At 38.1% G+C, this 26,346-nt stretch overlaps 1 protein-coding gene across 1 annotated transcript in view; it reads left to right on the top strand.

Moving 5' to 3' along the window:
- Positions 1–23,236, top strand: part of LOC114664845 (cAMP-dependent protein kinase type I-alpha regulatory subunit) — a 77,557-nt gene extending 54,321 nt beyond the window's left edge. Inside the window, exons 9-11 of the mRNA XM_028819130.2 lie at positions 10,584–10,705; positions 16,043–16,124; positions 20,533–23,236. Of these exons, the coding sequence (XP_028674963.1) occupies positions 10,584–10,705; positions 16,043–16,124; positions 20,533–20,705 (377 nt within the window). The 3' untranslated portion in view covers positions 20,706–23,236. The remainder of the gene's footprint in view (positions 1–10,583; positions 10,706–16,042; positions 16,125–20,532) is intronic.
- Positions 23,237–26,346: the final 3,110 nt, after the last annotated feature.

Genomic DNA, 26,346 nt, shown 5'->3' with positions numbered 1-26,346 from the left:
TTGCAAAGTGCAATTTTTCACTGTGTCCTATTAAGAGTAGAATCCCTGAAGCTTACGATTAGGGGTGGGCGGTATGACCAAAATTCTATATCACGGTATTTTTCTAAATTATCCCGGTTTCACGGTATTCGACGGTATTTTTTTCCCCATGCATGAGTGGATGTTAACCACATTTTCCACTGCAATTACTGGCTAAGAATAACCTATTCCACTGTCAAGAGTATTGTACATTGTACAAAAAAAAAAAACATTTTAATGTGCACACAAGTATTAATATAGTTTTGCATTGCCCCATAAAGTGAAAGTTTCCAAGGGGGTGGCACTAATGGAGAAGGTATCACATTGCATGACAGATGCAGTCAAAATATAGAACCTTTTTATTGAACAAATTTTGCAAAATCAAACTATAATTTTGACAACATATTTTCAACCATACAAAGAGGCATTTAGACTTAGTAAAATATCCAGAAGTGCTTGTCAAAAATTGTATTGCACCGAATATGTCTTAGAAAAGGAATAAATAGTAAATATTTTTTGTAAACCAACTACACTTTCTGTTAATGTTAACAATCTCTGTCCACTGACACGTTAAAGTGACTTTTTAAACAACTTTATCATCATTAAACTGCATAATATTTAAACTAATAAATAATAACAATAAAATAAATAATAGTATTATTACTGATAGTTGCACTATTACTTCAAGACTTCAAGCCCAGGTGCATTACGCAGTATTCACCAAATTAAAATAAAATACAACAAGTGCAACTTGGTGATGACATCTTTACCAGCTGAACCATCATTTAGGCAAACTGCATTAATATGGACCTTGCTTCAAGCTAAGCTATACTGGAAAGAAAAAAACAAACTATATGTCGAGAACAAAGTCAACATTTCTACTATATTCTTGTCGTTTATGTCGAGATAAAAGTCGACATTTCCACTTTATTCTCGCCGTTTATGTTGAGATTAAAGTCGACATTTCCACTTTATTCTCATAGTTTACTTCATAATTAAAGTAGAATGTCGTAAACTAAACTTCTTCCTAAAATCAATGTTATTCTCATAGTTTACTTCATAATTAAAGTAGAATGTCGTAAACTAAACTTCTTCCTAAAATCAATGTTTAATCAATTACTTAATTTACCCCGTCATAAATTAATGCAGCACATTAAATGCTTTGTGTTACGTTCCCCGACCCAGTGGTTAATCACTACACTTCTTAAACTGACTTCCTTCGCACTAAGAGAAGACAGTGATCACCATACAGAATCCATTCACTTCATGATATTCCTGCTTTCTGAAAATTTAGAATGCTAAGATAAATACTTGATATCATTTTCATGATGAAATGCATTAAAGCAGGTATTACACATGCACGGTAGTGAGGCGGTAGTGCTGCTCCCTCGCAGTAAGGGGTCCCCAGGTGTATGTTCAGTGTAGAGAACTTTATGGCAGCTGTGACGAGGCTCCAAAAAACTGGATGTATGAATAGCTATCGCACATGTTTAACTTAAATATTGTGTAAATGTTGGGTTTGTGATCTGCTGGTTGGAGACACGAACACAGAATTCAATGCATGTTCTTCTGAGCGGGCTATCTTTATTGCATGCATGCTGTCTTTATCTGATGTAGGCTACCAAAACTCCAGTTCCTATCCTTCCTTTTTCTTTCACCACATGACCAAACACCATACGATAAACGTCTTTGTGAAATTAAAACTAGTTATAAACTTAGCCCATGGAGTGTTCAGAACTTTAAAAATATCTTCGTTATACATGTTTAATTATGCCATCCATTCAGAGTTGCGCCCATCTCTGAACGAATCACTTAACACAAAGCATTTAATGTGCTATATAACTTATGACGGGGTTTGAGAAAATCTAGTAAATTAAATATTCATTTTATGATGAAGTTTATTTTACGATGTTCTACTTTAATGACAAATTACGAGAATAAAGTCAACATGTCGACTTTAATCTTGACGCTTATGACGAGAATAAAGTGGAAATGTCGAGAATAAAGTCAAAATGTCGTCACACTATTACACAGTACCCAGGTACATTACACTGTATTGAAAACAAATAAAACAAGTACAACTTGGCTTGCAGTATTATCCAGTAGTATAGAAACAGTATTTACACATCTGACCTTTTAAAACTAAAGCATCTCCAGGCGACAGACGTGACTGCTTTTTTTCGGCTCTCTGTCCATTTTCACCGTGCGGCATACCTATGCTGCCGCCCACTATTTGGTGGTGTAGCAGTGAAAAAGAGCCCTAGTGCAACAAATCTGTGTTTAGCGGTGTAGCAGTGAAAAAGGTCCCCACTTGAACAGTTTCCCGCTGCGCCACATTCCGAATGTTTAGACAATTTAAACTGGTGTTGCGGTATAAGAAAAATCCATATCATAAAAAAAATAAAAAACGGTTTTCGGTATGAACCGGTATACCGCCCAGCACTACTTACGATTTTTTTCGTTGTCCCTGACCTCCTTAAATTTTCCCAACATACAACAAGAAGCTGTAGCTCCTTATCACTGCGCGAAAAGCTTTTGTTTTGCAAATGTGTGGATTAGCAGAATGCAGCCACTTTCACAAAAGATGCAACAAAATAAGTATGCTTTTTTTCAAGAATAAAACTGAAGAAAAAGAAATTGCTCAATAGACATGTTGCTGAATCCCAACTGTAAGTCGGTACAATGTAAGAGAAGTTTGAACTTTTCATTTTCAACCAGTTGTCAGAGTGATAACACTGTTCCGTCTCAGATGGTACAGTGGAAGAGGTACTGCTTAACAACCTCAAGGTCACAGGTTTGAATCTCGTGTCGTCGTAGCATTTAGAGCTTTGAGTAGTGAGCTGCTGTTATTATTATTACATAATAAAAACATACATTTGATGTGAGTCTGTAACATCCTGTGTAAATTTATGGTAATTGTAATAGTTACAGCTGAAGGGATAAAAGCAGACATGCAAATGCAGCTCAGTCATTTCTTCTTGGTGTCTTGTTGAGCAAACAGACACCGCAAAGTCTATGGTGTATGTTAGTTAGTTTTCCTCGCACGTGGACATTCACATCAACATGTCATTTGAACATTTTTTTTTTATTCAGTTTTCTTGTGTTTTTGAATAAAACTGAATTTGAACCATATTTTTATTCAGTCTTATTCTTGGATTCTATTAGGTCTATTAATGGCAGAGATCATGTGACCCTTGAAGGCTTTTTGCCAGTTTCGCTCAGTGGTGCCATTCACTTTTTTTTTACATTTTTAAATATGCAGAAACTCTCAATTCAAGTTCCAGAACATATCTTACCCCTTGAACTTTGGCTATGCCATCTTGTTCAAACAGACTATATCCTGCTGCCTCTTCTCCAGCAAAGAAGTATATTTTGACGCAAAGTGATCCACTACAACAGATATGGATGTGTTACTAGTTAACATAAGACTCAATTTATTGCAGAGGAGTTAACAACCATGTGTGATACTCTGCAGGTATTTTTTTAGATGGAACTTGACTGTCTGAAGTGAATTAACACTAGAATTCCTGAAGCTTATGATTTTTTTCATTGTCCCTGACCACCTTAAATTTTCCTGACATACGCCAAGAACCTCGAAGCTGCTTATACACTGCACTAATAGCCCACTTTTGTTTTGCAAATGTGATTAGCAGAATGCAGCCTGCTATAACCTACCCCCCCATTCAGTCAGATGAAAGCATTGCCCTGTGTTTGTAAGGAATTATATAGGTAATGAAATGCCATGAATTGAAATATATATATTTCATTTGTATTCCATGTCTACAACAATGTGTAAATATAGCATGAGAGAAGAAATGCAGTACAAGAAATGCTGAACACACAGCTGAAACAGAAAATGTTTTCATGTGTTATAGTAATGACATCATTTTGATGTGAAATGTAGGATGTATGAAGCCCAAATATCCAAGAAACACTTTCACCAAAGGCGTAACAAAACAAATACGCTTTTATCCATATTACTAACCGAGAATAGTAAACTGGATGGCATGGACGCAGGCACATGGCGAAAACCGGATGGAATGGACGCAGGTACACAGCAATGGGACCATGAGACATACTGCGCAGGCGCGTACAGCGCGCGTCTCATAAACCGCACGCGAAGTCGTATCCACCGCGAACGAAGGAGTCACGGCCCAAAAACGAAAGAGCTCAACTGACGTGAATGAGAAATGAAGCAACAACGCGCCCATAGCTAATGACTAACGACACATCCACACAAAAAAGAGGATTCTGCGCTGCAGCCCAGATTCAAACGGAAGAGGCTACGGAGGCCCCACAGGTCCACAAAGATAGGGCGCAGGCGTCACCGCCATATTGTGATTGGCACTACTGCGGAGTGAAGGCGCAGGCATCACCGCCATATTGTGTGTGGCACTACTGCGGAGTGATGTTAGGAATAATGTGCTGCTTGGGATTGTACAAACTGCTGAACGCTTTACACCAAATTCACAATACAGCTCAACGATACAAACACGAGCCCACCTGGATAAGTACTCCCCAGCCATCTCTCCCATCCAATATTTCCAAATACAGTAATCCCTCCTCCATCGCGGGGGTTGCGTTCCAGAGCCACCCGCGAAGTAGAAACCATATATTTATATGGTTATTTTTATATTGTCATGCTTGGGTCACAGATTTGCGCAGAAACACAGGAGGTTGTAGAGAGACAGGAACGTTATTCAAACACTGCAAACAAACATTTGTCTCTTTTTCAAAAGTTTAAACTGTGCTCCATGACAAGACAGAGATGACAGTTCTGTCTCACAATTAAAAGAATGCAAACATATCTTCCTCTTCAAAGGAGTGCGTGTCAGGAGCACAGGCTGTCAGAAACAGAGAGCAGAGCAAACAAATCAATAGGGCTGTTTGGCTTAAGTATGCGGCACAAAGCTGTTGAAGGCGGCAGCTCACACCCCCTCCGTCAGGAGCAGGGAGAGAGAGAGAGAGAGAGATAGAGACAGATAAAAACAAAGAGTGAAAAATCAATACGTGCCCTTTGAGCTTTTAAGTATGTGAAGCACCGTGCAGCATGTTGCTTCACTAAGCAGCTGCACACAGAAGGTAGCAACGTAGGGCTGCACGATTAATCTTTTTTTCTCATGATAACGATATTTATGACCCACGATCAGTTAATAAATATCGTCGCGATTTTACAGTATAAAGACAAAACTGTTTTTTATGGGCTGAGTTTACGGATTGGACTGCGTCACTATGACGTTACTGCGTCTAGATTGCAAGCGCTTTCTGAAGCAGTAGAAGTCAATAGCAGCAATAACAGTTAGTCAGAATAAACATATGATGACGGAGCAACGTGAGGAAGGTGCAGAAGTGCGATCGTTAGTTCCTAAAAAGGGGTCATACTCAGTTGTCTGGAACTATTTCGATTTCGAGGAATATGATGTGATCAGGTACGAGTCTTGTGCAAACTTTGCTCCTGTTCCATCCAAACGTCCCAAGGTAACACAACAAACCTCATCAACCACCTTAAAAGCCACCACAAAGTACACTATCAAGAATTTCAACGACTGAAGGCACAAACGGCAACAACAAAAAATTACCAGCCATCCACAACACAGACAACAATATCAGGGACATTGTTCAACGCAATACCATATCTGCCTAGCTCGCAAAGACACCGGGAAATAACAGAGGCGATCACGTACCATATAGCCAAGGATATGTGTCCAATAACCACCGTGAGCAGTGAGGGGTTTAACAAAACACTTGATAAAAGATATAGCATTCCCTCACGCAACCATTTTTCCAATGTTGCGCTGCCCTCGCTGTATGCGAAATGCCGAAAAGAAATAGAAAGAGAAATTCTCAGGCTCAGCCTTGAATATTTTGCTGCCACGACCGACTTATGGTCAAGCAGAACTGCGGAACCGTATTTGAGCTTGACAATTCATTTTATTGACAGCGAGTTTGAGATGAAAAGCAAGCTTTTGCAAACTTCGTTTTTCCCACAAGACCATACAGCGGAGTTTATTGCAGTGGGCCTCAAAGAAGCGATGTCCGCTTGGGGCTTGGTGGAAGAAAGACTTGTGTGCATCACAACGGACAACGCAGCTAATATGATTAGGGCAGCGTCTGTGAATAACTGGCCGAGGCTACACTGCTTTGGTCACAGACTTCATTTACCAAAGGAATAATCGTCATTATTAATCGTGATAAAAATTTTGAGCAAAATAATCGTGATAATCATTTTTTCTGTTATCGTGCAGCCCTATAGCAACGTGAAGATAATCTTTCAGCATTTTTAGACAAGCGTCCGTATCGTCTAGGTGTGCGAACAGCCCCCCTGCTCACAACCCCTACGTCAGGATCAGAGAAAGTCAGCGCAAGAGACACAGAGAAAAGTAAGTTGGGTAGCTTCTCAGCCATCTGCCAATAGCGTCCCTTGTATGAAATCAACTGGGCAAACCAACAGAGGAAGCATGTACCAGAAATTAAAAGACCCATTGTCCTCAGAAATCCGCGAACCAGCGAAAAATCCGCGATATATATTTAAATATGCTTACATATAAAATCCGCGAAAGAGTGAAGCCGCGAAAGGCGAATCGCGATATAGCGAGGGATCACTGTAACCAGTTAATACTGTCTTGTGTGATCTTTTACACTTTTTAGTACTCCCCATTCCTGTAATGCCCAACCAATCAATAGTCTCTTGGAATGTGCAGTGTCTGGGTCTCAATAGCAAAGGATGTAGTGTACCTGATTACTATTGTGGCAAAAGATAGATATTGCATTTGTTCTGGAAAGTAAATGTGTAAGGATGGATAGATGTATAACAACAGCAACAGCATTTATTTAAATAGCACATTTTCATGCAAATGATGTAGCTCAAAGTGTTGTACAAGATGATAAAGAAGTAGTTACATGCAAAGAAAAACAGATTTAAAATTTGATAAACAATGCATAAATAGTACACAAAAAATAATGCACAGCTACATAATATAGGTATATAATAAAGAGAAATAATTAAACATGGATTTTTTTTAAGTCACTAAATGACAGTGCAATAATCAGATCAATTGACCAGTGTCGACAAAAAAAAAAAAAAAAAAACAACCTCCAGTTAAGCTACAGGGGGAAAAAAAAAAAACTAAATCTGTCGGGGTTCCAGGCCAAAAGACCACCCAGCCCCCACTGGGCATTCTGGCTGTCTTAAATGTTCTTACTATTATACACTCAAAAATACAGAACAGACATTGGGTCGGAAAGCCCAGAGTGTTGGGGTCATTACGTGTTATAGATGGGTAAAGCTGTCTGTCATCTGCATAGCTGTGGTAGTTCACCTTGTGTTTTGAAATAATCTGGCCTAATGGGAACAAACAGATTGAAAATAACAGCGGGCCTAAAATAGATCCTTATGGTATGCAATATGCCCGATCATGGATGTCTGAACTACAATCACAATAAATAACAGAATTTTCAACCTGTTAAATAAGACTGAAACCAATTTAAGACATTGCCAGAGTGGCCCACCAATTGACTATAGCGATTTATTGGAATACTGTGGTCTAAGATGTCAAATGCTATGCTAAGGTCTGGTTGAACAATAAAAGATACATGGCCTCTGTCTGTATAAACTGGTACGTCATCTGCTACTTTAAGCAGTGCAGTTTCTGTTCTACGATTTACAGTGTATCCAGAAAGTATTCACAGCGCATCACTTTTTCCATCTTTTGTTATGTTACAGCCTTATTCCAAAATGGATTAAATTCATTTTTTTCCTCAGAATTCTGCACACAACACCCCATAATGACAACGTGAAAAAAGTTTACTTGAGGTTTTTGCAAATTTATTAAAAATAAAAAAACTGAGAAATCACATGTACATAAGTATTCACAGCCTTTGCTCAACACTTTGTTGATGCACCTTTGGCAGCAATTACAGCCTCAAGTCTTTTTGAATATTTTATGCCACAAGCTTGGCACACCTATCCTTGGCCAGTTTCGCCCATTCCTCTTTGCTGCACCTCTCAAGCTCCATCAGGTTGGATGGGAAGTGTCGGTGCACAGCCATTTTAAGATCTCTCCAGAGATGTTCAATCGGATTCAAGTCTAGGCTCTGGCTGGGCCACTCGAGGACATTCACAGAGTTGTCCTGAAGCCACTCCTTTGATATCTTGGCTGTGTGCTTAGGGTTGTCCTGCTGAAAGATGAACCATTGCCCCAGTCTGAGCTCAAGAGCGCTCTGGAGCAGGTTTTCATCCAAGATGTCTCTGTACATTGCTGCAGTCATCTTTCCCTTTATCCTGACTAGTCTCCCAGTTCCTGCAGCTGAAAAACATCCCCACAACATGATGCTGCCACCACCGTGCTTCACTGTAGGGATGGTGCCAGGTTTCCTCCAAACGTGACGCCTGGCATTCACACCAAAGACTTCAATCTTTGTCTCATCAGACCAGAGAATTTTCTTTCTCATGGTCTGAGAGTCCTTCAGGTGCCTTTTGGCAAACTCCAGGCGGGCTGCCATGTGCCTTTTACTAAGGAGTGGCTTCCGTCTGGCCACTCTACCATACAGACCTGATTGGTGGATTGCTGCAGAGATGGTTGTCCTTCTGGAAGGTTCTCCTCTCTCCACAGAGGACCTCTGGAGCTCTGACAGAGTGACCATCGGGTTCTTGGTCACCTCCCTGACTAAGGACCTTCTCCCCAGATCGCTCAGTTTAGATGGCCGGCCAGCTCTAGGAAGAGTCCTGATGGTTTCGAACTTCTTCCACTTACGGATGATGGAGGCCACTGTGCTCATTGGGACCTTCAAAGCAGCAGAAATTTTTCTGTAATCTTCTGTAACCTTCCCCAGATTTGTGCCTTGAGACAATCCTGTCTCGGAGGTCTACAGACAATTCCTTTGACTTCATGCTTGGTTTGTGCTCTGACATGAACTGTCAACTGTGGGATCTTATATAGACAAGTGTGTGCCTTTCCAAATCATGTCCAGTCAACTGAATTTACCACAGGTGGGCTCCAATTAAGCTGCAGAAACATCTCAAGGATGATCAGGGGAAACAGGATGCACCTGAGCTCAATTTCGAGCTTCACGGCAAAGGCTGTGAATACTTATGTACATGTGCTTTCTCAATTTTTTTATTTTAAATAATTTTGCAAAAACCTCAAGTAAACTTTTTTCTCGTTGTCATTATGGGGTGTTCTGTGCAGAATTCTGAGGAAAAAAATGAATTTAATCCATTTTGGAATAAGGCTGTAACATAACAAAAGATGGAAAAAGTGATGCGTTGTGAATACTTTCTGGATGCACTGTAAATCGTTGAACAGAAACTGCACTGCTTAAAGTAGCAGATGACGTACCAGTTAATACAGACAGAGGCCATGTATCTTTTATTGTTCAACCAGATCTTAGCATAGCATTTGACATCTTAGACCACAGTATTCCAATAAATCGCTATAGTCAATTGGTGGGCCACTCTGGCAATGTCTTAAATAGTTTTTTTATTTTTAATAAATTTGCAAAAACCTCAAACTTTTTTCACGTTGTCATTGTGGGGTGTTATGTGTAGAATTCTGAGGAAAAAAATGAATTTAATCAATTTTGAACAAGGCTGTAACATAACAAAATGTGGAAAAAGTGATGTGCTGTAAATACTTTCCTGGATGCACTGTATATGTTCTAAAACCTAAATGAAATTTATCTGGGAAGACACTGGTATGTAATGATACATTCACTATTGCAAGTACACCATAATTAGCACATCTGAGATTTCTTTGAAAAACCTTGTTCAGACTGGGTTAAGGACATAGGTGTTAGATTTTAGTCGAGAAATAAACAAAACATTATTTGTCCCAAGGAGGAAATTTTGGCTTTATTTTTTTTTTACTGAAATTCATTAAATAAATGCATAAATATTATAACAAGTACATACAAGATTTTGTTAAAAAGAAAAACTACTGACGGTAACAGTCAAGAATTTTTAAAAAAAAATGTTATTGGTATAAAGGAGTACCAGTAGCGTTCCTTAGCACACTTCTCAATAATTACTTTGCTAAAAGTATTTGATGCTAGTGTGTCAAAGAGAGTGTGTGCAGCATTGTTCATAATGACTCTGTTTTGTCTTCTCTTCCTCATCTGCTACTACCTGGGTAGAGAGTGCATCCCATAACTGAACATGCCTTTTAATTAGATTGTTTGTTCTGTGGGTCTCTCCTGAAGTGATGTTCTCAGCCCAGCACACTACGTCATCGCTTGCATCACAGAGTTGTAGAATATTAGCTTTAGCTGTAATGTGCTCCCTTTTTCTTCATTCCTCATTCACATTTATGTCCAGACCTCCTCCTGCCTTTTTTCCACATCAAACTGGGTCTTCGTCTGTATGAATAGGATGAAATCCTTCCAACATTAAAACAGTGTCCTATAAATCTTGTTTATTAGATACCACATTTTAGCTATGATATTTACTTCTTTTAAGAACCATTACTTTGTAATGACACACTTAAAGTTGCCTTGTTTCTTAAACTGATTAAAATGCTTGTATTTAAAAAAAGTGCTTTGTTGAACAATTCTTTGCCGTTTTTAAACAGAATCTTTGGATAAGTGGGAACGCTTGACAGTTGCTGATGCCCTGGAACCTGTGCAGTTTGAGGATGGACAAAAGATTGTGGTGCAGGGAGAACCTGGAGATGAATTCTTTATTATTCTTGAGGTATTATTTACAGTATTTCTTTTTGTGATTTTTGACCAGTAGTGTTTTGCTTAATGATCTGTCTATTGAAACAAATACAATTCCAAAAATAAAATTGTTTCTGATGTGCACTTATTTTTCATCGAGTTTTCCAAAATCAATCCGCTTTCCTTTTGGACTGTCATATTACTGTAAAGCCCAAATTTTGTGGACATTTTAGGGAATTTTTCATACCAGATCAGTTGAGTCCCGGGTTAACAACGACCGCCACCAGTACTGTTAGCCAACAGGGTGCTGGTGGAAATTGGGCTACTGTTGGCCGAAGAAGGAGAAGAAGAGGGGGGGAGAGACTTGTCCGGAGGATTGGAGGAAGGTAAAGAGAGTGGAACTGAGGGTAGGAACTTTGAATGTTGGTAGTATGACTGATAAGGGGAGAGAGTTAGCAGATATGATGGAGAAAAGGAAGGCTGATATATTGTGCGTGCAAGAGACTAAATGGAAGGGGAGTAAGGCCAGGTGGATTGGAGGTGGATTCAAATTGTTCTATCATGGTGACAGTGTGAGGAGAAATGGGGTAGGAGTTATTCTGAAGGAACAGTATGTCAAGAGTGTTTTGGAGGTGAAAAGAGTGCCAGGCAGAGTAATGATTATGAAGCCGGAAACTGGAGGTGTGATGATGAATGTTGTTAGTGCATATGCACCGCAAGTTGGGTGTGCAATTGGTGAGAGAGAAGATTTTTGGAGTGAGTTGGATCAAATGATGAACAGTGTACCCAAGGGACAGAAAGTGGTGATTGGAGCGGATTTCAGTGGGCATGTTGGTGAAGGGAACAGTGGAGACGAGGAGGTGATGGGTAGGTACGGTGTCAAGGAGAGGAATGAAGAAGGTCAGAGGATAGTGGATTTTGCCAAAAGGATGGACATGGTTGTGGTGAATACGTATTTTAAGAAGAGGGAGGAACATAGGGTTACGTACAAGAGTGGAGGAAGATGTACACAGGTAGATTACATCCTATGCAGAAGAGTCAATCTGAAGGAGATTGAAGACTGCAAAGTGGTGGCAGGGAAAAGTGTAGTTAAGCAGCATAGGATGGTGGTCTGTAGGATGACGTTGGAGATCAAGAAGAGGAAGAGAGTGAGGGCAGAGCCAAGAATCAAATGGTGGAAGTTGAAAAAGGAAGACTGCAAGGTTGAGTTTAGGGAGGAGGTGAGACAGGCACAGGGTGGCAGTGAAGAGTTACTAGACAGTTGGGAAACTACTGCAGATGTAGTAAGGGTGACAGCAAGAAGGGTGCTTGGTGTGACACCTGGAAGGAGGAAAAGGAAACCTGGTGGTGGAATGAGGAAGTACAGGAGAGTATACAGAGGAAGAGGATGGCAAAGAAGTGGGATAGTCAGAGACTCAAAGTAGACAAGAGTACAAGGAGATAAGGCGCAAGGTGAAGAGAGGGGTGGCGAAGGCTAAAGAAAAGGCGTTTGATGAGTTGTATGAGTGGTTGGACACTAAGGAGGGAGAAAAGGGCCTGTACCGACTGGCTAGACAGAGGGAACGAGCTGGGAAAGATGAGCAGCAGGTTAGGGTGATAAAGGATAAAGTTGGAAACGTACTCACAAGCAAGGAGAGTGTGTTGAGCAGATGGAAAGAGTACTTTGAGAGGCTGATGAATGAAGAGAACGAGAGAGAGAAGAGGTTGGATGATATGGAGATAGTGAATCAGGAAGTGCAACGGATTAGCAAGGAGGAAGTAAGGACAGCTATGAAGAGGATGAAGAATAGAAAAGCCATTGGTCCAGATGACATACCTATGGAAGCATGGAGGTGTTTAGGATAGATGGCAGTTTTTAACCAGATTGTTTAATGGAATCTTGGAAAGTGAGAGGATGCATGAGAAGTGGAGAAGCAGTGTACCGGTGCCGATATTTAAGAATAAGGGGGATGTGCAGGACTGCAGTAACTACAGTGGAAGAAAATTGATGAGCCACAACATGAAGTTATGGGAAAGAGTAGTGGAAGCTAGGTTAAGAAGTGAGGTGATGATTAGTGAGCAGCAGTATGGTTTCATGCCAAGAAAGAGCACCACAGATGCAATGTTTACTCTGAGGATGTTGATGGAGAAGTTTAGAGAAGGCCAGAAGGAGTTGCATTGCGTCTTTGTGGACCTGGAGAAAGCATATGACAGGGTGCCTCGAGAGGAGCTGTGGTATTGTATGAGGAAGTCGGGAGTGGCAGAGAAGTATGTAATAGTTGTACAGGATATGTATGAGGGAAGTGTGACAGTGGTGAGGTCTGCAGTAGGAGTGACGGATGCATTGAAGTTGGAGGTGGGATTACATCAGAGATCAGCTCTGAGCCCTTTCTTATTTGCATTGGTGATGGACAGGTTGACAGATGAGATTAGACAGGAGTCACCGTGGACTATGATGTTTGCTGATGACATTGTGATCTGTAGCGATAGTAGGGAGCAGAGAGGAGATGAATGAAGGTCAGTAGGAACAAGACAGAATACTGTACATGTGTGTAAATGAGAGGGAGGTCAGTGGAATGGTGAGGATGCAGGGAGTAGAGTTGGCGAAGGTGGATAAGTTTAAATACTTGGGATCAACAGTACAGAGAAATGGGGATTGTGGAAGAGAGGTGAAGAAGAGTGTCAGGAGTAATTTGTGACAAACGGGTATCAGCAAGAGTGAAAGGGAAGGTCTAAAGGATGGTAGTGAGACCAGCTATGTTATATGGGTTGGAGATGGTGGCATTGACCAGAAGGCAGGAGATGGAGCTGGAGGTAGCAGAGTTGAAGATGCTAAGATTCGCACTGGGTGTGACGAGGATGAACAGGATTAAAAAATGAGTACATTAGAGGGTCAGTTCAAGTTGGACAGTTGGGAGACAAAGTCAGAGAGGCGAGATTGTGTTGGTTTGGACAGGTGAAGAGGAGAGATGCTGGATATATTGGGAGAAGGATGCTAAGGATAGAGCTGCCAGGGAAGAGGAAAAGAGGAAGGCCTAAGCGAAGGTTTATGGATGTGGTAAGAGAGGACGTGCAGGTGATGGGTGTAACAGAACAAGATGCAGAGGACAGAAAGATATGGAAGAAGATGATCCGCTGTGGTGACTCCTAACGGGAGCAGCCGAAAGAAGAAGAAGTAGTCTGTTTATCCCAGAAGTTAATCAAATTATTCCTCTCCTTTTCTTAAGCCAATGTCGCATTACACAACTTCTAGTCAAAGGGGATGTCAAACTTGCTTATCTCCTCATCTAAGAATGTCAGATTACACAACAGGAAATTGCAGGGTATGTCATCTTAGATAATCGCAAAACATCTTTCTAGCATATTTTCACATTCTTAGAGTATCACAAGCTTACCCCTTTTTCTGACAACCAGTAACACGACATCAGTCCAAAACACCCATGTTAGTTGTTCCATGTAGCTGTATTATATGCATTTTACTTCGAGGTGAGCACTCATTGTCAGCTCTCGCACATACCCAAGCCTGCCCCTACACATAAGGCAGACTTAAACCTGCTTGATTTTGTTGGGGCAATAGGCAGACTATTTCGGTTGAGTTACTGGGTGTGTCAGACTTCAGGACTGGGTGGGGGGAGTTTTTGGGTTCACACTCAGATTATGTAGATTAGGTCTGTCTGACAATTCCTGGAAAAGTTGTGTAATGTGAGTTTATTAAGACATCAGCAGGTTTCTTAAGTCTCTTGTCTGTTTATTCATGTGTCATTCTGCTATAACCTTTTATTTTAAAATTCAATATGTTCTGCCTTCCTCAGAGAGTAATCAAACTATTCTTGCCATTTTCTTTGCAATACTTATTCATAACTTTGACTTGCGTTGTTCATAAACTTATTGCATAGAACTCTTTTATTTTCCACAAAAGGTCCAGTATCCTATTGTTAGTTTTTGTTATTTTACCGTAATGACTTTCAACTGCAAAAGGTTTTTGTGTGTATTGGTGTTATATAGTCATGCTTTGAAGTTAGAAAATAAGAACAGGGGAAAGGATAGATTCTAGTATCTTGTAAGGGCAAAAGTACATGTTTTGCAAGGTTCAGTCTTTGTCAGTGGACACCCAGTGTTAATTTAAATATCAATTTGCCACTGCCAAAATAACAATAATGAATTTAGAAAATGTGCCATTCTTCAATTGTTTTGGAAAGGAACTGTTTAATATGTTAACCATCCCTCAAATTCCAAGGCATTTTGTGGATGGATTGATGCATGTAAGCTACACATGATTCCTGAAAAATTATGTAAAAAAGTAAGGATTTGCGCTGATATCTGGAAGGGTGCTGCTTGAAATCCCATTATGGCCAAAAGGGATCCTACTCCACTGGGCCCTTGAGAAAGGCCCTTAAGCTGAAAGTTGTTCCATGGGCGCTCTACAGTGGCTGACCCTGCGCTCTGACCCCCAAAAATCGGATAAAAAGACAATTTCCCTTTGGGGATTAACAAAGTATATCAAATCCATATCCAAAAAAAAAATTGGACTGGTGACATGACTGTTCGAGTACAGGCTAGCCGCGCACAGCATAGCTCACACCACCACATAGATTACCAAATCAGTACTAGAACAGTGATGTCAGCATTCTGTTCTTCTCTTGCAATTTATAAACATAATTTCAACTTGTGATTTTTTTTTTACCTTAAAGCTCCCACATGAAAGAGTGTTTTTCACTTTTAAAAGAGAGGGGAAAAAAAGTATATTTGGTCCCCATTATCTCGTTTTCACTAAAATGCATGTGCTGATTTTTTTTTTTTTTTTTTTTTTTTTTTTTTTTACATCATAGTTAAGATTTATATTTCTTACACACTACAGTTCCACCTGTTTGGTGGAATTACTGTATATGGTTGAGATTAAGAAATTGGAAAAATCATAAATGGTATAAACCCTTGCACAGTGACTATATAAACCTGCATAAAGAGAAAAAAAGTATATTTTCCTCCACGTACCCAAATAATCTAAAAGGAGCATCACAGGGTATTTTTTCTCTTTTCTGATTAATGATTATAGTAATTAGAACCAAACAGTGTTCAATATATTTAGCTTGTTTAATATTAGTGCCATGGCCTAAAGTTTAACAAACACAGTGAAAACAACACCTCTGTGATCTCCTGGTGACTTTTACTTCATATGGCTGTGTGTGTGTGTGTGTATATATATATATATATATATATATATATATATATATATATATATATATATATATATATCTGACAGGTATTTACGCATGTTTGTGTTTATAAAATCAGTTGCATATTTTAGATATTTAAATTGCATGTGTTTGAATTTAAAATAATGTTTTTTTATAAATATGGCAAGTACAAATATTTTTTTTTTTTCCTGTTGCAGGGTACAGCAGCTGTACTGCAGCGTAGGTCAGAAAATGAAGAGTTTGTAGAAGTTGGACGGTTGGGACCATCTGATTACTTTGGTGAATTTTCATTAAATATTGATTATATTGTGCTTTACACATGCATGGGTTAGAATGTTCTATAAGTAAGAAGCTGAGATGACTGACAGAATGAAATGAAGTTAAACTTCATAATAATGCCCAATTAAAACATTTACTGAGCTTTTGCAGTGTTACATACAGTACTTTCAGAATGTTTGCATTTTTATGCTAAAAATAGTTTTGTTGGAGACATTAAGGTAAATGATACATTAGATTTGGTTTAAGTAGTGCTAAACTATTTAATTGTAGAGCTTTTTGTCAAAGATTTTTTTAATTCAACTATTTGTCATTTTATTTGTTCAAATAAAGCCACAATTTAAAATTCAGAATAAACATAAACTCAAAAATGTTTAAAGATCCACCAGAAAAACATGTAATACCAAAAATTAACAGCATCGTGTTAGTGATAAAACAAATAGAACTAATAAAAGTGTCTGACCTAAGTCTTGCACTCTGTTTCTACAGTGTAGCGGTGCCTGCATGTTTTTGTTTCTATCAAGTGAGCTCTATGTCCATCATTTCAGAGCAGACTTCAGTGTCATTGATTATTCTCATTAAGTAAAATATTCACAGGTTGACACTTAAGATTTAGTAGTAGGAACAAGCAATATTATGTTTTCATACATTATACACAATAGTCAGGAAGAGTTATTCATCCATCCATCCATTTTCCAACCCGCTGAATCCAAACACAGGGTCACGGGGGGTCTGCTGGAGCCAATCCCAGCCAACACAGGGCACAAGGCAGGAACCAATCCCAGGCAGGGTGCCAACACACCCACACACCAAGCACACACCAGGGCCAATTTAGAATCACCAATCCATCTAACCTGCATGTCTTTGGACTGTGGGAGGAAACCGGAGCGCCTGGAGGAAACCCACGCAGACACGGGGAGAACAAGCAAACTCCACGCAGGGAGGACCCGGGAAGCGAACCCAGGTCCCCAGATCTCCCAACTGCGAGGCAGCAGCACTACCCACTGCGCCACCGTGCCGCCCAAGAGTTATTCAGTAGAATCTGAATAATAATTGGTAGCCCTAGAATTGTGAAAATGTGGTTTGTCAAGTCAACCGTGCAATTATTTCACATAATAGCTATGATGTGTAATGATCATGAAGCAACAATACAGGAATCACATACTTCAGTGATAACTAACAATGTTCCTTTAGTGGATTGTTTGTTGGTTATCTTCATAATTCAAGACAAATTCAGAAATTACATGTTTAACAAATAACTACTTTTGCTCCAGCAGTGGATGGTTGTTTCATTGTACATATAATCTAGAGCAGGGGTAGGCAACGTCGGTCCTGGAGTGCCACAGTATGTGCAGGTTTTTGTTCCAACCCAGTTCATTAACGAGAACTCAATTATTGCTGATGAAGCACATATTGCTTAAGTGACATTTTAATGCTTCATTTTAGTGGTCTCGCTTGTTAAGGTTCTCCAACCTTAATTGCTTATTTCAATCTTAAACTGCTGCATTCAGTGTTTTAATTGCTCCTTATTAGCAATAAGATGTAAAACAGGGGTAGGCAATGTCGGTCCTGGTGAGCCGCAGTGGCTACAGGTTTTCATTCAACCCAATTGCTTAATTAGAAACCAATCATTGCCAATCTCAGACCTTATTTAATTTTATGGCTTGTTAGTCTGTGCAATGTAAGGCTTTTATATCGTAGATTTTTTTCCTTTCCAAGGATATCATCCAAATGATTTGAAGCCTAAAACAGATCATTTTCAGTCTGTCACATTTTTCTATTAAGTGTTTTATTAAATCAAACCGTGCATGATGAACACACACAGATGTAATTGGAAAAAAGCTAACTGGAGAACTGCTGGCTGCTTTGTCTTTTACATCTTATTGCTAATAAGGAGCAATTAAAACACTGAATGCAGCAGTTTAAGATTGAAATAAGCAATTAAGGTTGGAGAACCTTAACAAGCGAGACCACTAAAATGAAGCATTAAAATGTCACTTAAGCAATATGTGCTTCATCAGCAATAATTGAGTTCTCGTTAAGGAACTGGGTTGGAACAAAAACCTGCACATACTGTGGCACTCCAGGACCGACGTTGCCTACCCCTGATCTAGAGGAAACAGAAAATCTTTATATAATAGATAAGGGATTACAAGTTATTGAAACTTTTTGGAATTTGTTGATGATGTGCTCTTATACTATATACAGTGGAACCTCGGGTCATGAACGTCTCGGACCACGTACAAATCAGGTTACGACCAAAAAGTTTGCCAAACTTTTGCATCTGTTCACGACCACACACTCGGGTGACAAACAAGCCAGTTTCCCTTCCGGTTCGTACTCGCTGATTTCCGCACGTGTTCAGTTTCTCCCTGTGTAGCGAGAGAGAGAGAGTGAGAGAGGGAGAGAGAGAGAGTGTGAACGAGAGAGGGAGAGAGCGAGCGAGAGAGCCCAAGCAGAAGAAGTAAGCAAACATTTAGTTTACTATTACACTGTGCATTCTATGGTATAATTAACTAATTTTGTGCTTAAAAATCTTTAAAAAAAAATATATATATTTACATACAGCTTGTACGGTCTGGAACGGATTAATTGTATTTACATACAATCAATCCTATAGGGGAAATTACTTCGGGTCACGACCAAATCGGGTTGCGATCAGAGTTTTGGAACGAATTGCGGTCGTGACCCGAGGTTCCACTGTACTACCAAACAAAAGCTTAACTAATTCAATTTCAACAAGAGAAAGCTTTCAGTAGGCCATTTTCTACATTTACTTTATAGACTATCAAAGAACATTTGAAAGATTTAAAGGCATTTGGTCTATTACTTGGCTCACATTGTTTATCTCAAACTTATAGAACAATCAGTCATTTACACTGGCTGATCACATATGATGAGTAAAAACAGTTTCTGATCGCAGTCTTAATTGAGTTTTGTATAAATTGTGTGAATTTACATAATGTGCCTAAATCAATCACTATCAAAACTTTTTACACTACAATAAACAAAATCTAAAATACAGTGTATTTGCTATTAAAAGCCGTTTTAAGTCTGTGGTAAATGTTAAACAAGGACTGCCCTTTTCTTAGTGCTTTTTTTTCTTTTACCTAATCTGCTTGTGACTTTCCCTCCAAAAGGGTTACAAGATAGCCTGCCATCCTCTGCTCTTCCTCTTTACAGAAGCTTCCATTTATTTAGATCTTAGCATACAGCTTGTACAGTATATAACTAGCACAGGGCTACTTCTGACAGAAATGGGTCTTGGAGAGGCTGATTCAATTGGCAAGGCATCAGGAAAAGGAATCTGTGCGCCATAATGAATGTTCTGCTATCCCACAGATCCAAACTGTCACATTCTAACGGACTGTATACTTGAATCACATTATTTATGTCATAAATCTGTCTGATCATATAATATGAGAAAAACTGTTTCTCGTCACAGACGTGACTGAAATTTGCACAACTAATCACTCGTAGTGTGAGTTCATTAATATTTCGTAGAGTATTTTAAATTGTAATGTGCCTGTTCAACTATTGTAATTTTTCTCACTATTAAAAAATCTAAGATAAAGTTAATTTGCTATTAAAGGCCACTTTAGTCTGTGGTAAATGTAAAACTTGGAATGTAAATAATTCAAGTTTAATTGATGTTTATGCCAACAGTGACAGTGGTAGAAACACAATGGGAAATGATGATGCCATGATAAATTAATGAAGAATGGCATCAGGAAAGCAGTGAAAGATAGTCGGTTGTCTACTGTTGTATATCTCTCTGGCATTTTGGACCTGGCAAAAGAGAGCTTTATGTTACAGCTATGTCACACACAGACTATTTTATGGCAGGCATATCATCTGTTAAGCCTGAGATAATAGGCATACTGTTTTCCGCAGTGAATGCACATTTACTCATATGTTGTATTAGAGTGTCACGAGTGATGACTGCAGGATACTGTTCAGAGGTTCTTATGTAGTGAAACAGCAAACCCAAAAGGGAAACTCACATGTGGATTATAATACTAATTTGACTAAATTTTAAGTTTTTTGTTTAATATGTCTTCCAATAGGACTATGAATTTAAAAAAAATTGAGTTTAATACCCCATTAATATTTGAAAAATGTACCATAACCACTCTCTCTGAATATCCAGCAGTTGATCTGCTGTCACCTTTAGTGTTCATAAACTACATGACAGTAACAATCATGCATTTACATTCCTATGTAAAATCTGTGTGCCTAACAAAGTATTGCAAATTATCTTAACATATTTAAATTGTATTTATGAAACTCTGTTCTTATTTTTGATAATCTAATTTTTGAGTATTTTAAGACTTTTGTAATTCTGTTTTTTAAAATGCCTTGTTTTGTTTTCACCTGTTTACCTATTATCAACCTTTTCTTTTTCCTTCAGGTGAAATAGCTCTTCTAATGAATCGCCCTCGGGCAGCCACTGTGGTAGCTCGTGGTCCCCTGAAGTGCGTAAAACTTGACAGACCTCGCTTTGAACGTGTGCTGGGGCCATGTTCAGATATTCTCAAACGAAACATTCAACAGTATAACAGCTTTGTATCCCTGTCTGTCTAAAGAATCTTTACCCTTTCTCTGATTGCAAGGTCCAGAAATGCAGTTTGCTTAGTTTATCATTTTTATGACATCTACTGGTCCACCAGCATTATGCTTTCTTAAGTGTTGGTTTCTGTGTGTCCAGCTCAGTGCTTCGAATCAGGTTTCCAATGCATTACTTTTTTTATTATTCAGTTGTGTGCGTGTGTGCATGTGTGTGTGTACATACATAACACATATACACAAAAAATAAAACTATTCAAGTTGTCTGTAGTTCAGACTTGCTACGTGTGAAAATACAATTTGAATTATTAACAAAGCTAACAGGTATAAAGTGTATACTTTATCACTTTATATCAATTGAATAATGAAGCCACTTGATTTTAATTATTCTGCATTTTGTTTTAAAAAAAAAAAAAAAAAAAAGGATTGAAAATTATAACGTTTCAAAATCTTCTGACAGATCCCCATCCATTCCCATTTGGTTTAGTGCCACCCACCACACATACACACTTGCACCCATCCCACCACCACATACGTAGCTTGAAACATTTTTTTCCTTGAATTATTCTTTAAGAAAGGAGTTTGAGTTTGATAAAAAGCTAGTGTACCTTACACTGTAACTTCAAAATGTCATAAATGTTCACTGATTGTTGGAGAAATGTCCATTTTAACAGACTTAATATTTTGACTATAAATCTAGTGCCAAACAGTAACTAATGGTTATAAGTACCATTATAAGAACCATTATAAGCCAGAAGTTTAAATAGTATATGCATTTATTTCGTTGAAATAATGTCACTTCATGAAATTTTTTTACATTGATGATTGATATCACCAAGGATTTGTGCTAGTAATTTTGATTTTTTTGTGCCTGGGTGAAGAGTTCAATTGGCGGATGGTGCTTCTCATAAAAATATTTACTTTTCTAACTTTATATATTTGCCGTAAAGACTGTACAGTATCTGTGTAATGCATTGCAGTTTTATAAGTGCTGTTGTGGACATGAGGCAGATCAAAAGAGAACAGAAGTGAATTTTTCTCAGTTATGGTTTGAAAGACAAGGTGGAGACACTTGCTTAATGATCAGTTCAAAAAATGTTAATACCATAACTGCTCAACAAATATTCTTATTATAGAAGTGTGAAGACTGACTTGTCAGGTTTCTGTTATAGCTTATCAAGATGATTTATTTCATCCCTCTTTTACCAAGAATTATTCAGAAGGTCTTAAAGATATTACAGTATTTTTACAGTTAAGTGTTAATTACTTCATGTGTACCAATGCTATTTTTTATGAAACGTCACAGTTTATTGATGTATTTAATCAAAATATATAATTATTTCTTGTACAGAATGAGGTAAAGTAGGACAGTACTGTAGGTGGGAGTGGCAGCAAGCTCTTAAGATAATCCCATAAGACGTTTAAGGAGAAAAAACTCATTAAATGTATGTCTTTATACGTGTTATTTACAGGGTATCATCATGGTTTACTAAAACTATTAGGTCACATTTCATGAGACGAACAGAATCGCATGTCTACTGCACTTGTCATTGTTTAAATATGGATTTGTTTAACATCATACATAGTTGACATTTATTTAGTTACAGCATACATATTGTGAAACCTTAATCCTTCTGTTGACCAAAGTGTACGTGCGTTTTCCTGTTAACATGTACAGTTTAGAAATTCCAACAGATTTGTGTGCTATTTTTTGTCTTTTGGAGACTAAAAAGCCATGCATTTCAAATCTGGTGCTGGCAGTTTATTTTTCAAAACATAGTTTTAATTTTAAAACAGTTACTACTATTTTTAAGGACAAAGTATGTCTTTACAAAAAAAAAATGTATTTCTCTAAATAAAACCTTGAAATCCCCGTAAAATTCTTGTACTTGCACCACCCTTGATATGTTTGTTTTACCAGTATGGACAACTTTTTAGGTGCCATGTTACATGAAATATTTTGACTTGATCTTCCTAGGATTTTTATGTGGCAAATTTTTCTTAGTATAATATGACACCTGAAATTGATGTGATTCAATAGTTAGTATTAAAAAGAGGCAATACCTGGAAAAAAAAATCTGAATCAAATTTTACTCTGAGCATTATTTTAAAAAAAAAAAATGAAAAAAAAATCATTTTTTAATGTCCACAACTCCCCATCCTTTTGACTTGCTTTTCACTCCCAGGTTTTATTTAGTCAGTTTATTTTATGATGCGTCAATCTGTTGCTTTAATTTAAGCATTTATTAAAATTATAGCTTTACCAGTGTGTGAAATCATAAGTATGTATGTTTGGAAAACACAGTTGACATAGTTTGCCTTAGCTTATGTGGTCGGGGCTTTAAAAATTATTACTTCTGGCCCAGTCTTCAGCAAGCATGTATTTACAGTTCTCTATGAGCTGTAGATCAGCAATGGACCATTTTTTTATTGTTATTCAATGACTGTATACGATTTGATTTATTTTATGTGCTAAAATGATAATCCTTTTGTTATAGATTGTCCTAATGGCAGATCAAGCAATAAAAAATTTAAATTCTTAACAAAAAGACTTTTCCATTTTTTTTTTACTATGAATGTTTGCTTTATCGTGTATGTCAGTTTTCTTTATTTTAGACTCTTAACCAACATGTTACTTTTTGGTGTTTACGCTGTACTAGAAAAAACTACACTGAACCTTTTAATGTGTTTAAAATTTAATGTCCTCTTTATATATGCAAGATCAATTGAATAGCTGTCTTACAACTGCAGAGAGACTCCTGGTATTTATTTAAATATGCAGGTCAGCCATGTGGTTCTCTTTAGTAGCAGTGTGATATTGGCAAATGTCTCAATGTATAAATTTAACTCATCAAATTAATAACCAAGTTATAGGCTGTGAATTCAAATATCCCAAGAGTCTAATCTTCAAGTAGGTGTTACACATACAGCACAGCATACAAGTGCAAATAACAATTTATTGCTCCATGTAACTATTCCTGCCTGCTCCTGATTGACACAAGTTAACCTCTAATTTGAACTCACTGAGGAGAGCATGAAATTATGCAACTATAAGGCTGTTTGTTAATCTCTACATATCCTTGCTAATTTGTGACACAAAATAAAGTTTGTGCAAATTGAATTTAGAAAAAAAAAAAATAGTGGCAGTTGCGCTATATGCAAAACTGGTTTCAGCAAAAAATGACTATGTCTACTTGTAAAGAGAGAGAGCCTGAGAATAATTTTGCATGCACAAATACATTAGCACGATAATGTGCTTACATTTTTAAAATAAGAGAATATTGTATCAGATTTCTTTTTCCAAAACATAGAAACCATTCAAAACTGTGAATCTTAAAGACCCTTATAAACACTTAGATTTTTCACTCAAAGCTTTTTTCAAAAGCAATTGTCCTTTGGCTCTAAAGTCTGCCTTTCAATACCCGACTGACATCATATCGCCTAAATCCATTTATAATCAGCATGACATAGGACTGTTCGACTTGGTAGTGTCAACTTTGGTCCAGAAATGGCTGGATGTGACTGTTATATTCAATTCAACTAACAAACCAAATCACTTGTAGGAAAATCTCAATTAAAAGGCATATTTTTTTAGTCCTTATTCCTGCTTGCATCATTAGATAAATGTAATGCTTGGAGTGAGGAATATTCTCCTTAACTATGAAACGTGAAACTGATTCACTTGAGGCACGTTGATATTCTGGCCTTAAGATCCAGACCTTAATCATTTCTCTCTCTTCCATATCAATTTCAACCACTCTGTTTGTGCGTGCTCTCCTGTGTGTTTTAATATCCACAAAATATAAAAGTTTGAAAAACATTGAGAGACTGGTACCATTATAGTCAGAAATTGGATTTCATTATCCGTAGTGGCGAACTTAAAAGTAAATTGTTTCACCCTTTGTGGAAATATTAGAGCAAACTTTGTTAATCCCATAGGTGAAATTTGGAATTCTGCATTTAGTCTTCCTGCAAGAGCACCAAGATCTTTATAGAATTGAATATTCAATAATATTTTGTGTCATTCAAACAACTCAATGCAATGGTCTGCAAGGACACTCTTCCCTTTAATTGTAAATTAGGTTTTGTTCATTGTGGTACGCTTTAGCTTTCCAATTATATAAACACCTCCATTAAACAACCAAGATAACTCACCTTTACTGTCCTTAAGCAAATATTGTATACACTGCATGAGCAACAGATGATGAGCAGACAAACATTCTTCAAATACTTTTGCAGTTGAATTTTTTACATGTGTATTTTTATCCAATAAAAACCCTTACACTGGGCCTACCTCTGTAAAAACCTGCTCAGGATTATGTCCCATCTGCCTGAGGTGCTATTGAGCATAGGCCTCCCTTACACACAAGTTTTGCCTTCAGTTGAGCCATTGCTGGATTTCCATTTTTATGTTGTCATCAGAAGTCTTTCCACCCTCACTTGCTTTTTGGTGTTGTGTGGGATGACACACTCTTCCTCATTGATTACTCTGACGTGTTTGCTTTGTTTTCCATTGTTAACACATTAATATTACTTGCCTGAAAGAGGCCTGTATAATATTTTAGTTCAAAATGACCTGGGAATGTTGTAGACTGTATAAAAATTAACATTCAGCCAAGTTATTTTACAACATTAATGACAATAACGACAACATTTATTTACAGTGGGGCAAAAAAGTATTTAGTCAGCCGCCAATTGTGCAAGTTCTCCCACTTAATAAGATGAGAGAGGCCTGTAATTTTCGTCATAGGTATACCTCAACTATGAGTGACAAAATGAGAAAAAAATCCAGAAAATCACATTGTCTGATTTTTAAAGAATTTACTTGCAAATTATGGTGGAAAATAAGTATTTGGTCACCTACAAACAAGCAAGATTTCTGGCTCTCACAGACCTGTAACTTCTTCTGTAAGAGGCTCCTCTGTCCTCCACTCATTACCTGTATTAATGGCACCTGTTTGAACTCGTTATTATAAAAGACACCTGTCCACAACCTCAGTCACACTCCAAACTCCACTATGGCCAAGACCAAAGAGCTGTCAAAGGACACCAGAAACAAAATTGTAGACCTGCACCAGGCTGGGAAGACTGAATCTGCAATAGGTAAGCAGCTTGGTGTGAAGAAATCAACTGTGGGAGCAATTATTAGAAAATGGAAGACATACAAGACCACTGATAATCTCCCTCAATCTGGGGCTCCATGCAAGATCTGGTCAAAATGATCACAAGAACGGTTAGCAAAAATCCCAGAACCACACGGGGGGGACCTAGTGAATGACCTGCAAGAGAGCTGGGACCAAAGTAACAAAGGCTACCATCAGTAACACACTACGCCGCCAGGGACTCAAATCCTGCAGTGCCAGACGTGTCCCCATGCTTAAGCCAGTACATGTGCAGGCCCGTCTGAAGTTTGCTAGAGAGCATTTGGATGATCCAGAAGAGGACTGGGGGAATGTCATATGGTCAGATGAAACCAAAAAAGTTTTTGGTAAAAACTCTACTCGTCGTGTTTGGAGGAGAAAGAATGCTGAGTTGCATCCAAAGAACACCATACCTACTGTAAAGCATGGGGGTGGAAACATCATGCTTTGGGGCTGTTTTTCTGCAAAGAGACCAGGACGACTGATCCGTGTAAAGGAAAGAATGAATGGGGCCATGT

This window comes from Erpetoichthys calabaricus, chromosome 14 (assembly GCF_900747795.2).
Source record: "Erpetoichthys calabaricus chromosome 14, fErpCal1.3, whole genome shotgun sequence".
NCBI classification, from domain to species: Eukaryota; Metazoa; Chordata; class Cladistia; order Polypteriformes; family Polypteridae; genus Erpetoichthys; species Erpetoichthys calabaricus.
Note: the sequence above shows the minus strand (reverse complement) of the source record. Positions and strands in the feature narration are given on the sequence as shown.